General features: G+C 42.6%; 1 protein-coding gene and 1 non-coding gene across 2 annotated transcripts in view; both read right to left on the bottom strand.

Moving 5' to 3' along the window:
- LOC124620227 (facilitated trehalose transporter Tret1-like) overlaps positions 1–5277 on the bottom strand; it is a 43051-nt gene extending 37774 nt beyond the window's left edge. Inside the window, exon 1 of the mRNA XM_047146895.1 lies at positions 5216–5277. Coding sequence (XP_047002851.1) covers positions 5216–5252 — 37 coding nt within the window. The 5' untranslated portion in view covers positions 5253–5277. The remainder of the gene's footprint in view (positions 1–5215) is intronic.
- Positions 5278–9423: 4146 nt separating this feature from the next.
- Trnat-cgu lies at positions 9424–9497 on the bottom strand. Its single transcript has one exon. It is a non-coding gene; the product is annotated as a tRNA-Thr (tRNA).
- Between the last annotated feature and the right edge of the window lie 4433 nt (positions 9498–13930).

Raw genomic sequence — 13930 nt, 5'->3', positions numbered from 1 at the left:
CTGCAACTGTTGACAGAACCATTAATGAACGCTTTAAGGAAGTAAATTATCATTTTCCACTCTGTTCCGAAGGCATAAGTAACTGATACAAAAGTTGAATTTTTGAGAATCATTTCTGCTTTAGGAGTGTTTCAAAAATTTGTTGCCTTATGTTGTATTGAGAGGCCCCCATATTCTCAGTGTTCATTTGCTTATTGCTTGTATAGATATCGTAGGAGAATATTCTTCCAAATTTCGACAGTTCAGTTAGGACACGTTATTATGAGGGACAGTTTTGCTATCGTGTTCGTATCTCACTGTAAAAAGGTATGTAGAAGTTGTTGATAGGACGGATTTTGCGAATCTGTCTCTACCTGAGATAAATACCGGAAGGCTCGATTTTACCTAATGAATCTCTAAAGTTTAAAGCTATTAACACTTTTTTGAACGTTACATGTCCAGCTTGGACTGACAACCATATTTGTATCTGGCTACAAATAATTACAGCTGGTAAATGAATACATGTACAAGAACCGGAACTCTAGCCTATTTACTCGAATATAAAATAATGCTATGTTTTGGAGTCGAAACCAACAGCGCAACTGCTTAAAATCCATTAGTTGCACGTTCACTTTCATAAATCCTGTAATGCGGTAATAATATCTGTAACTTGCCATTATAGGGATATGTTAAGGTTTTTTGCCACTTTGAGAGACAGGTTAGAGGAACGCCTGCTACGATAGGAGATGTAGGGTGTAGTAATTCGGTAAGTATGAAACGATTAGGCTAAGGCACGAAATTACTGAAGACAGCATCATAGCTGTCAAAAAACTGAGGACTTAAAATAGTATTGGGCACTAGAAGCAGATACTTTTTTTACATCTTTTGGAACCATAGATATAGCATAATTTTAATAAAAAGCAGTTCAAACCACAATGAATTATTTATATTCAATCGGGTAACAGGTTTCGGTCTATAAGACCATCTTCAGATCATAGGCTCCAGATGACAGTATGAGGCACTACACGGAGCCGCCGTATATTACCAACTAGTACCTGTCGCGAACTCGAGAATTAAAAATAAATAATTTATTGCGATTTGAAATGGTTCTATTTTCAAAAATAATTAAATAAGTAAAAAAAAAACAGGAAGATAAGTGAAGGTATAAATCATGCGTTTCCCTTCACGAAGTGGCGCAGTCTCGAAAGGATACTGGTGCGTACTAGAGAGATGATTTCTTAAGAAAGGTGGCTTAGTCATGTACGAACCGATAGATGCCTCTGCTGTAGATTATCATGACTCTGCAGCAGCTCCTTTCATCTCCAGGTGGAATTTTCATTGCAATTCTCAAAGCTATTGCCGCCTTTTCTTACTCTGCAACTGAGAACCTGCCAACATCATTATAGTTTGGAGTTTTATAAAAGGAAATGTTCGCCTGCACATTAGTAGAAGACTGTATGTGTTAAGTTACAATGCTCAGTAGGCATGGTAGCTCGTTCGAAAAGTACTTGACTAGCGCTCTGAACGATTGGGGTTCAGTCACAGTTGTTGGGTGCAGCAAATTTTTTTCACCTCTGGCAATGATTTACTAACGATAAAAATGCCAAGTTGCAGCGGGGCACGTGTCCAATGTATAAGCCTGTTCTAAGGTTAGATTAGTATACCTTGTGAGTGCTATTTGGTATGGATTCCAAACGCTTAAGAAAAATGAGGCGCGCGACTGTTTCGTAAGTAGACTCTCGTTAAGTATTCTTCTAGCTTACCGGTTTGCAAAGCTAGAATAATTCCCATTTCAGTTTGGGTCTTTCAATTTTTCCGAAGGTTGCACTGTCTGATATCAAAACTCTTGATATCTATTTTGTTCCCATGTTACTGTAGGAGTTATGGTTTTTCAGATCTAATTTACATTTGTGAACAGGGCATATCAATTATTTTCCAGTTTTCTCATCATGCCCAGAAAAAAAACACGAGGCTTCAAATAAAATACAACACGAAATTTTGGTTAACTGACAGGGTCAGTCGGTGCAATAGTCGATCAATGAATTTGTACTGTAAAAATGGTTCAAATGGCTCTGAGCACTATGGGACTTAACTGCTGAGGTCATCAGTCCCCTAGAACCTAGAGTTAATTAAACCTAACAAATCGAAGGACAACACACACATCCATGCCCGAAGCAGGATTCGAACCTGCGACCGTAGCGGTCGCCCGGTTCCTGACTATAGCGCCTAGAACCGCTCGGCCACTGCGGCCGCAATTTGTACTGCATCCTTTTTATGAAAATATTTTGTTTCGTTGCCATCATGGCTATGTTCATTCAATACTGGATTACCGGTACGGCAAAATAAAATGCCTTCTTCAGATGCATAAAACCGAGTATTGACATTTACATCATACAATGATCTACACCACTCTGCCACAATAACAACATTCAATGTGCACAAGATAGAGGCACCAACCTAGTAATGTACTAACTTAGCGATCTTGGAAATAACAAAATTTTTCCGTCAGAAGACTACACTACATACAGAATTTTGTTCGACAAACTATGTTCTCGAGGCAACATGAAGTTTTGTGCATTCTTATAGAAAGCAGGAAATTTATTCAAAATGTTGGAATGTGTGTGAATACCTAAGGGACCAATCAGCAGAGGTCGTCAGTCCCTAGACTTACACACTACTTAAACTAACTTACGGTAAGAATAACACACATATCCACGCCCGAGGGAGGACTCGACCATCCGGTGGGGGGGGGGGGGGGGCGCAGTCCGTGACGTGGCGCCTCAAACCACGCGGCCATTGAGCCGGCCGGGGTGGACGAGCGGTTCTAGGCGCTACAGTCTGGAACCGCGCGACCGCTACGGTCGCAAGTTCGAATCCTGCCTCGAGCATGGATGTGTGTGATGTCCTTATGTTAGTTAGGTTTAAGTAGTTCTAAGTTCTAGGGGACTGATGACCTCAGAAGTTAAGTCCCATAGTCCTCAGAGCCATTTGAACCACTCCGAGCGGCGAAATTTACTCGCAATTGTAAATATGAACCAGCATCGCCTGTAGATTGTAATGACGATAACGAATTTTGTGCTGGATGGGAACTCGAACCCGTGTCTCCCGCTTCTGCTATCCATGCACGAATCACGGCTAGATCCAAACTTCCATATGTCGCTCGCCGTCCCTGTGTCTCAACATGCACTCGTAGGGTACAGATATTCCCATCGAAGACAGTGCTGCCAAAGCAGATTTACTAAACACAACCTTCCGAAATGCCTTCACAAAAAAAGACGAAGTAAATATTCCAGAATTCGCATATCGAGAACAGCTGCCAACATGAGTAACGTAGAAGTAAATATACTCGAAGTAGTGAAGCAACTCAAATCACTTAATAAAAGCAATTCTTCTGGTCCAGACTGTATACCAATTAGGTTCCTTTCCGAGTATGCTGATGCATTAGCTCCATACTTAACAATCATATACAACCGTTCGCTCGACGTAAGATCCGTACCCAAAGACTGGAAAGTTGCAGAGGTCACACCAATATTCAAGAAAGGTAGTAGGAGTTATCGACTAAATTACAGGCCCATATCGTTAACGTCGGTATGCAGCAGGATTTTAAAATTATATTGTGTTCGAACATTGTGAATTACCTCGAAGAAAACGGTCTATTGACACACAGTCAACATGGGTTTAGAAATGTGAAACACAACTAGGTCTTTATTCACATGAAGCGCTGAGTGCAATTGACAAGGGATTTCAGATCGATTCCGTATTCCTGGATTTCCGGAAGGCTTTTGGCACTACACCACACAAGCGGCTCGTAGTAAAATTGCGTGGTTATGGAATATCGTCTCAGTTATGTGACTGGATTTGCGATTTCCTGCCAGAGAGGTCACAGTTCGTAGTAATAGACAGAATTTCATCGAGTAAAACAGAAGCGATTTCAGGCGTTCCCCAAGGTAGTGTTATAGGCCCTTTGCTGTTCCTTATCTAAATAAACGATTTGGGAGACAATCTGAGCAGCCGCCTTTGGTTGTTTGCAGGTGACGCTGTCGTTTATCGACTAATAAAGTCATCAGAAGATCAAAACAAACTGCAAAATGATTTAGAAAAAATATCTGAATGGTGCCAAAAGTGGCAGTTGACCCTAAATAACGAAAAGTGTAAGGTCATCCACATGAGTGCTAAAAGGAACTCGTTAAACTTCGGTTACACAATAAATCAGTCTAATCTAAAAGCTGTAAATTTAACTAAATACCTAGGTATTACAATTACGAACAACTTAAATTGGAAAGAACACATAGAAAATGTTGTGGGGAAGGCTAACAAAAGACTGCGTTTTATTGGCAGGACACTTAGACTATGTAACAGACCTATTAAGGAGGCTGCCTGCAATACGCTTGTCCGTCCTCCTTTAGGATACTCCTGCACGGTGTGGGATCCTTGCCGGGTAGGACTGAAGGAGGACATCGAAAAAGTTGAAAGAAAGGCAGCAAGTTTTGTATTATCGCGAAATATGGGAGAGAGTGTCACAGAAATGATACAGGATTTGGGGTGGAAATCATTAAAAGAAAGGCGTTTTTCGTTGCGACGGAATCTTCTCATTAAATTCCAATCACCAACTTTCTCCTCCTAACGCGAAAATATTTTGTTGACTCCGACCTACATAGGGCGGCACGATCACCACGGTAAAATAAGGGAAATCAGAGCTCGTACGGCAAGATATAGGTGATCATTCTTTCCGCGCGCTGCACGAGATGGGAATAATAGAGAATTGTGAAGGTGGCTCGATGAAACCTCTGCCAGGCACTTACATGTGATTTGCAGAGTATCCATGTAGATGTAGATCCAGGAAGAACATTTTTATTGGGAGTCGATGGCCTGGAATTGGCGAATAAACACGAACGCATGTCCGAGGGAACGCGACACCGTCCTTCTTAAAAACACAGGGACTGCTATTTCGCATCTGGTATGCGACGCACTTGTTTGAAACCTTGAGAAGATCTTTCAATCATTACGACTATCACCGCCGCGGAAGGGCACTACTTTGAGCAAACTGCAAAGACGGCAGAAACAGCTGTCGGTTCCTACTAAACGACCAGGTGGCCTTTCTTATGATGTCGAAAACCTTAGCCGAAACTCCCGATGCCTGCCTGCCCCGAACGGGACGTCCCCAGAGACCACGTGCTAAATACGAGACACAGTCACGGAAAAGTTGTGCTTGACAGACGTACTTCCAACTACTCACCTATGACGGTGGCTGCGAACTGTCGTAGCACGGACATGGTGGGAGGCGTCGTCTTGTTGCTTGTCGGCGGCAAGTGGCGGCGTCGCCGACGCGGGCGTCGTTTTTATAAGTGACGCCGCGACCCGCACTCATGATCTTCGCCCCGCGGGCGCCGCACCAGAAAACAGCGTGAGTCGCTTCGAGCGAGAAGAAAGGAGGGGTGGGGGTGGGGGAGGGAGGCGGATGTTTTGGTGTAAGGTAGGTCCTCAGCACCGCTCGCCTCAGAGCAGGAGCTCCTCCCGCCAAGTGGACTGCTGCTACTGACTCCCACTCCGCGCAGACGCCTCAGCGTCTGGTAAACACCATATATACTTCACAACGCCGTGACACGGCGGGGAGTCACCGACAGCGACGTTGGGTACACCAGCTATAAATAACACTCCCGAAATCCGCTGAAAATTTCGAAATCGGAGATGCGAACAGTATTCAGTAAATCAGTCGCCTCACTGGAATTCATACAGGAGGTAACGATGATCGTTTTGCTTCTTAGAAGGTATCTCGTCAGTGAAACGAGCTCTGGGAAGGAGGATAAGTCGACCGGGATTTTACTTCCAGACGGATCACCAGGTACACTTTGTGGAAAGTGAGAAGATGGCGATTTTTTTAATCCAAATTAACCAACCTATTGTGGCGTTCGCTGTGTTATTAAGTGGTTTGGTATTTAACTAATTTGTAAATGAGAATGATAATGTTATTTCATTACAGTGAGTAATCACAAAATAATTTTTTCTCCCGGCTAAAGATTTGGTCAAGTTGTTAAAGAAATCCAAGTTAACGTTGTGTTAAAGTGTTGTCTGTAAGTTGTGTAAGTGTCACTAAATCACAGTTCATACAACAGATTCTATACAACTATTGATTATGACGGAAACAGTTATCTTCAGCAAAATGATCATTAAAACCACCGAATATCAGCCGCGCACAACACTGACGCATGTTACCTCAAACAATGTTCTTCGCAACTCGTGCGTAATTAATTTCGGCTCCATGCATCAGCAAGAAAAGTTTTTTATATGGATCGTGCTATGAGCGCTGTTTTTAAAGAGCCAATCTGATTCGAATTATTTTCATTAAAATGAGTTCGGGACTACCGGTGCACAGTTATTTTTACACATTTTTATTACCTTCGGCATTTATGTCTGCAGAGTTGCGTAATTTGAATTTGCCGCTGAGATAATTGTTAATATGGTGGCAGACAACTGACAGAGACTTTGTATTGTTAGAGCAAATTTCCTTTTAGCAGATTAAGTATTTGAATTAATGATTAATAAAAGTGGTTCAAATGGCTCTGAGCACTATGGGACATAACATCTGAGGTCATCAGCCCCCTAGAACTTAGAACTACTTAAACCTAACTAACCTAAGGACATCACACACATCCATGCCCGAGGCAGGATTCGAACCTGCGACCGTAGCGGTTGCGTGGTTCCAGACTGTAGCGCCTAGAACCTTCGTCCGCACCGGCTGACAATGGTTATTAAACTTTACTTTTATATTGTGCACTATTTAGGTTAATTTTCATCAAGCAAACCTTTGATACTTCAGTAAGAAACACAGATAAAAATGCGATACAAACCGCTATCAACAATGGCTGCGCTTCTTGCAACGGAAAGAAATAATTAACACAGATAATGCTTATTGAGAGAGAGATTAAAGTTACAAATAATTATTCACTCATATTTATAATAATAATGAATTACATTCGAAAGTAATAATTAACAAATAATTACAATTTCTTAAACGACCTCAGTTTGATATGCGTCTTGCGTCCGCAACCTACAAAAGCCAACAAAAAAACGGTAAAAACAACGGAAGACAAACGCAGATCATAAAAGGAATTTACAATTATCATTGTCTTTGTATGATACACATCGATATGTCCAATTACATCATAAAATATTATATAACTAATTAATATTTATCATCGTTTTGTTTTATTTCACTGTTTTTCCACATGTCGGATCGATAATGTTTATAACTGTTTGAGGCATAATTTCCTCTCGTCGCACTGTAGCTAAAATTTATCTCGTGGATGTTAACTATTCTGCGGGAACCTTCGGAACTCATACTAGGTGTTATGTCGAACATCATGAGGAATTTGCCTCCTTCCAGCTCATATTTATGTAGATTCTCTAACGCAGTGGACTGTGAAACATGGTTAGAAAGGTGCGCTCGTCTGCTTTGCTAACAAAAAAACTGTAAGGGGGCGGAAAGCCCAAATTGCAAGCCCCTGTCTATAGCAACAGTTTGTTGAAGCATCTCTAAACTTCTGGTAAGCTCCAACAGTATGCGTTCGCAGAAGAAAGGAGCCTCCTCTAGATGAATAAGCTCGGGTTCGCTGCATATCGCTGATGTGAAACACTTCTACATCTACACCTACATCCATACTCCGCAAGCCACCTGACGGTGTGTGGCGGAGGGTACCTTGTGTACCTCTATCGGTTTTCCCTTCTATTCCATTCTCGTATAGTTCGTGGAAAGAGAGATTGCCGGTATGCCTCTGTGTGGGCTCTAATCTCTCTGATTTTATCATCATGGTCTCTTCGCGAGATATACGTAGGAGGGAGCAATATACTGCTTGACTCCTTGGAGGAGGTATGTTCTCGAAACTTCAACAAAAGCCCGTACCGAGCTACTGGGCGTCTCTCCTGCAGAGTCTTCCACTGGAGTTTATCTATCATCTCCGAAACGCTTTCGCCATTACTAAATTATCCTGTAATGAAGCGCGCTGCTATTCGTTAGATCTTCTCTATCTCTTCTATCAACCCTATCTGGTACAGAGCCCACACCGGTAAGCAGTATTCGAGCAGTGGGCGAACAAGTGTACTTTAACCTACTTCCTTTGTTTTCGGACTGCATTTCCTTAGGATTCTTCCAATGAATCTCAGTATGGCATCTGCTTTACCGACGATTAATTTTATATGACCATTCCATTTTAAATCACTCCTAATGCCTACTCCTAGATAATTTATGGAATTAACTGCTTCCAGTTGTTGACCTGCTATATTGTAGCTAAATGATGAAGGGTCTTTCATTTTATGTATTCGCAGCACATTACACTTGTCTACATTTAGATTGAATTGCCATTCCCTGCACCATGCGTCAATTCGTTGCAGATCCTCCTGCATTTCAGTACAATTTTCCATTGTTACAACCTCTCGATATACCAGACCATCATCCGCAAAAAGCCTCAGTGAACTTCCGATGTTATCCACAAGATTATTTATGTATATTGTGAATAGCAACGGTCCTACGGCACTCCCCTGCGGCACACCTGAAATCACTCTTACTTCGGAAGACTTCTCCCCATTGAGAATAATATGCTGCGTTCTGTTATATAAGAACTCTTCATTCCAATCGCACAATTGGTCTGACAGTCCGTATGCTCTTACTTTGTTCATTTAATGACTGCGGGGAACTGTATCTAACGCCTTGCGGAAGTCAAAAAACACGGCATCTAACTGTGAACCCGTGTCTATGACCCTCTGAGTCTCGTGGACGAGTAGCGCGAGCTGGGTTTCACACGATCGTCTTTTTCAAAACCCATGCTGATTCCTACAGAGTAGATTTCTAGTCTCCAGAAAAGTCATTATACTCGAACATAATACGTGTTCCAAAATTCTACAACTGATCGACGTTAGAGATATAGGTTACAGTTCTGCACATCTGTTCGACGTACCTTCTTGAAAATGGGGATGACCTGTGCCCTTTTCCAATGTTTTGGAACGCTACGCTCTTCTACAGACCTACGGTACACCACTGAAAGAAGGGGAGCAAGTTCCTTCACGTACTCTGTGTAAAACTGTGACTGTGCGTTATTCACTAGCGATATATTGAAAACAGCAGAAGCCTCTTTCTCCCTGTCTTCATTTATTGGTTTTTGGAAAGGATTTCTTATTGAACAACGTTCTCGGCTGATAATCGTTTCCACCCGAACTCCGACGATCGTTCGAGTTAGGTTTTTATTCTCTTTCGCCGTCCTCAGTCTCGGTGCCTTGCTTCCAACCCACATACAACGATCGTGAAAGTTTTTCCGCTATGTACTTCTGTTGACTATGCTGGCACTAGTAGCTCACAGATAGTGGCATATGTAAGTGAAATTACAATGAAATGAAAACCCCCTGGCTGCATACATGCGTTGATATAACTCAATGGCTACAGTTGAAAATGTGTGCCCCGACCGGGACTCGAACCCGGGATCTCCTGCTTACGTGGCAGACGCTCTATCCGTCTGAGCCACCGAGGACACAGAGGATACTGTGACTGCAGGGACTTATCTCTGGCACGCCTCCCGTGAGGAAGATGGTATCTGTTCTACGTGGTGCTGTATGATTGACATACAGTATATTGGTAGTCTCATGTCCAAACAACACAATTTTGCGTTAAAGTAGTACTAGCACGACTGGAGACCTAAGATGTTTACCGCGTAACTGTATCCTTGAAAGAACACGGGAGTGTGTTCGTTCTATTTTCTGTACAATTTTTATGGGAAAACTTTTATGCACAATGGCTTTGTTACTTTCAGAGGATCAGAGTCGTTCTCTGATAGAAGATTCTGATTTGAATGGCATTTTGCCAGAGTTTACTGCGCTTTGTAGATTCTACAAAGAGCAGTGCTGTGAGCACCAGACACCGAAAAAGAATATTATGGACCTACTTGTCAGGATGTCTGTGGCAGAGGCTACAATGACCTTTTTTGACAAGAAAAGGAGACTTCTGTTAAAAATGTGTTAGGCACCTCCATAAAGCCAAAAGTATACAAACGTCATCCAAACCAAGTTCTAGAAAATCGATACGACGGGAATGATCACTGACTAACAGTTCACTACATTTTATACCATGAACATGTCAACGCGAGTAGTGCAATAGCAGAACTAAAGCAAAACATATCGAAACAGGACTTCTGTCTTGCAAAGGGAAGGTGCGTTTCACTTTCGCAAAAACCGAAGCAGTCTGCACCATTGTTTGTGTGGGAAAGGTTACGAATTTGTTGTGACTGACATGATACGGAAGTGATAGCGTCGTGCATTGTATTGTAGAAAGTTACGGGTCGCCTGTTGGCCAACGAACGATTACACGCTATCGGACAGGAGATCCTCCATGGATCGCTTTTGAGGCACAACGGCGGACGACGTATCAAGAACATTACAGCCTACGTGAACACGAGAATAGTGTAACCGATTGCCTGAACCGTGCCATTACTGACATGCTTGTAGCGTCGCTCCATGTGCTTTTCGCATCTATTGTAGCCTGGCCACAGTGTGTTTCTTACCTGCACACGTCTCCATATTCGAACGTCCAGTGATGTAGTCCTTATTTCATCACTAATATCTGTGCCCTGCTACGTTTAATGAGCAGACTTGCTCATACGGGCTCGTGATACCTACCTCCCGTAATGACGAGTTGGAAGGCATAGCTGTTCACAAGTTATTGTAACGCAGTATTGAATGGGAGACTTATTTACAGCAATATGACACTGATACAGCGATGAAGTTTTGTTGCACTTTCCACCTTTTTAATAAATTTGACTAGGAATTTGGCGACTCTTTTCAAAATTGTTTAGACCTTCGTGGCCACTTGTTGACAAACTGCCTATTTGCTTCTGTCTCGGGTTCTTCGGCCAACGTTCATCTGATGATTTTACTGACGTTTCGCCAGCACGAGTGGCTGGCATTATCAAAGCCTCACCTTCCATTGCCGGTGGTGAACTGGAGCCGAGCTCGCGGCCGCAGACTATATGTACCTGGCGCGCCATCGTCCGAGGGCTTCTCCGTACGTGGCCGAGCGGTTCTAGGCGCTTCAGTCTGGAACCGCGCGACCGGTATGATCGCAGGTTCGAATCCTGCCTCGGGCATGGATGTGTGTGATGTCCTTAGGTTAGTTAGGTTTAAGTAGTTCTCAGTTCTAGGGGACTGATGACCTCATATGTTAAGTCCCATAGTGCTCAGAGCCATTTGAACCATTTTTGGCTTCTCCGCGATCATTTCCGGTGCGGTTCTCCTCTTGCTACCTGCGACGGTCGTTCACTGCAGTACAGCAAGCCAGGATCAGTTTACCTTAAGGCTTTCTTCTTTCTTGTTGAAGCTATTGCCGTGTTTGTGTATTACTACAGCTTCTCTGAAGAAGCGGATGTGATAGTGCTTCTCTACAGCCAGAACTGCCGTGTCGGTGAAGCACAATCACACCTTCTTGTTCAGAGAAGCTGTAGAAATACACAAAGACGGGAATAGCTTGAACAAGAAAGAAGAAAGCTTTCAGGTAAATGGATCCTGGCTTCCCGTACTGCAGCGAACGACCGTCACAGGTAACAAGAGTAGGACTGCACCGGAAATGACTGCGGAGAAGCCCTCGGACGTTGGCGCGCCAATTACATATAGTCTGCGGCCGCGAACTCGGCTCCAGTTCACCACAGGCAATGGAGGGTGAAGCGTTGACAATGCCAGCCACTCGCGCTGTCGAAACGTCAGTTAAATCATCAGACGAACGCTGGCCGAAGAGCCGGAGACAGAAGCAAAGAGGATTCCTTTTCAGCTGTGATCTCTGTGAAGGTTTTAGGGGTGCGGATTACAAAAAATACACAAATTAATTTCCGTCATCAATTACACTGTAAGCTACGAACATTTAATGTACCGCTCACAGTGCACCATCCCTACCACGAAATGTTGACTTCAGTATAAACACTTATCGTATGTCTACAGTGTATGCTACAGTGGATACGAGTTTTAGGAGAACCAGACAAATCGGCTTGTTGACTCTGTGTGTGATGCGTCAAATTAATTAGTCTGTCGGTTTGTGGTACTAACTGAGGCCGGAGCGAGAAGCGCTGCTGAAAGGTTACTTGCTTTTATTTGTGGTGGAGGCTAATTATAAGAATAAAAATACACTTCATAAAGTTTATGCCTGTTATCCACCTCAGTAATCATATGAAGCACAGTTCGTGTCCCCCTGTACAAAATAACTACAGTAGGTGTTCAAAAATGGTTCAAATGGCTCTGAGCACTATGGGACTCAACTGCTGTGGTCATCAGACCCCTAGAACTTAGAACTACTTAAACCTAACTAACATAAAGATATCACATACACCCATGCCCGAGGCAGGATTCGAACCTGCGACCGTAGCAACAGCGCGGCTCCGGACTGGAGCGCTAGAACCGCACGGCCACCGCGGCCGGCACAGTAGGTGTGTCCACGGGAGTTGTGCATTTGAGGAATTACAGATGGGGACTCGAATCATTTGCAAGAAAGTGAACGTAGGCAGTACTCTCTACCAGACCATCCCTGATTATCGACCGCGGTCCCTGTCACCAACACTCACCGACCCACGGCCGTTAACTCTGACGGCGGATGTTTTCCCAAAGCGATGTCCTCGCGTTACGCTCCGCCTGCACAGCGTCACGTGAAAAATGCCGCGTCAGCACGACCGCATAAATTAAGTGTTTCATGCGTCGGGCTCCCACCACCCCTCTGCGACCAAGTGCGCTGGTATCGTTCACCTTATCCATCCTACACACGAATGGTACGCCGATTGTCAGTACAAAATTAATACCAAATTTGGTATCACTCTTTGAACGACGGCTTTATCGAGTCATTTCCTGTGCATTTGACCACATCAGTATAAATTCCTCGCGAAAGAAGAAGAGAAAAAAAAATTACAAAGACAAACCTCTGCTGTTTATATAACAGCAGTGTTGATGTATTCAATCATCTCTTTGTGTCAGTCTGTTATTCACTTGATCGTGCAATCACGAGCCTCTCCATTTTTGGAAGAAGCAATCCATTCCGCATAAGCCTAAAGCCGAATCAAAATGTGGATAACTGCAAGTCTCTGCTAAGAATACTGAAGACTCCATACTCGGTTATCAAAATTTTTCCGTTAAGTTTGTTAATCTTTTGATTAGTAATAGTGGTCACCAAAAGCGAAGATGAAACTAGTCAAAGTGTTAATAAAAATAATTTGCATGAAAGAACATGAACCCTACCGAGTGGAAACGGGAGTTGGTCTCACTGGACAAACCCTACAGAAAAATTAAATTACTCGTCGCCATGGTGTATGTATTCCGTGATAGCATATACACTACAATTAGGTAATTTTGCGGCACAGAAACAAACCCTGCTAGTAATCAAATTTAATTACCGTGAATCATGTTGCCAAGTAATTTGGAAAACTCCCATACAAAAACCCCGTAATATAATTACCGAAATTTTAACAGATTTGCGTACGGAATTGCTCTGACGATCCAACATATTAGCACTTATCGTAATAGATTTACACTAGGCAGAATTTTTCGCTCTTCAGATTATTGCTTGAAAACGCTTGGCGATACAATATTAAGAAGAAAGAATGAAATACACTTACCAAAAACCAAATACAACTCAACACAGCGAAATTCAGTGATATAAATACGCAGATATTCAAAAAAATAACGTAAGAATTTTGCTTTATGATGTAAATGATCCTTAATGCTTTTTATTTAATGATACAGTAGACTGGAAATCAGTTCCTTTTGAGAAATTAAACGAAGTTCGTTTAAGTTTAATATTTGCAGCTATTAGGAAAAATAAATTTCAGTTTCTCAGTATTATTTCTTTGATATTTTCTTTCAATTAACGTATATGATTTATATAAACACTAAACAGAATAATAAGAACCTATGTCAGGTAATAAAGTCTCTGAACAGT

This window comes from Schistocerca americana, chromosome 6, assembly GCF_021461395.2.
Source record: "Schistocerca americana isolate TAMUIC-IGC-003095 chromosome 6, iqSchAmer2.1, whole genome shotgun sequence".
NCBI lineage: Eukaryota > Metazoa > Arthropoda > Insecta > Orthoptera > Acrididae > Schistocerca > Schistocerca americana.
Note: the sequence above shows the minus strand (reverse complement) of the source record. Positions and strands in the feature narration are given on the sequence as shown.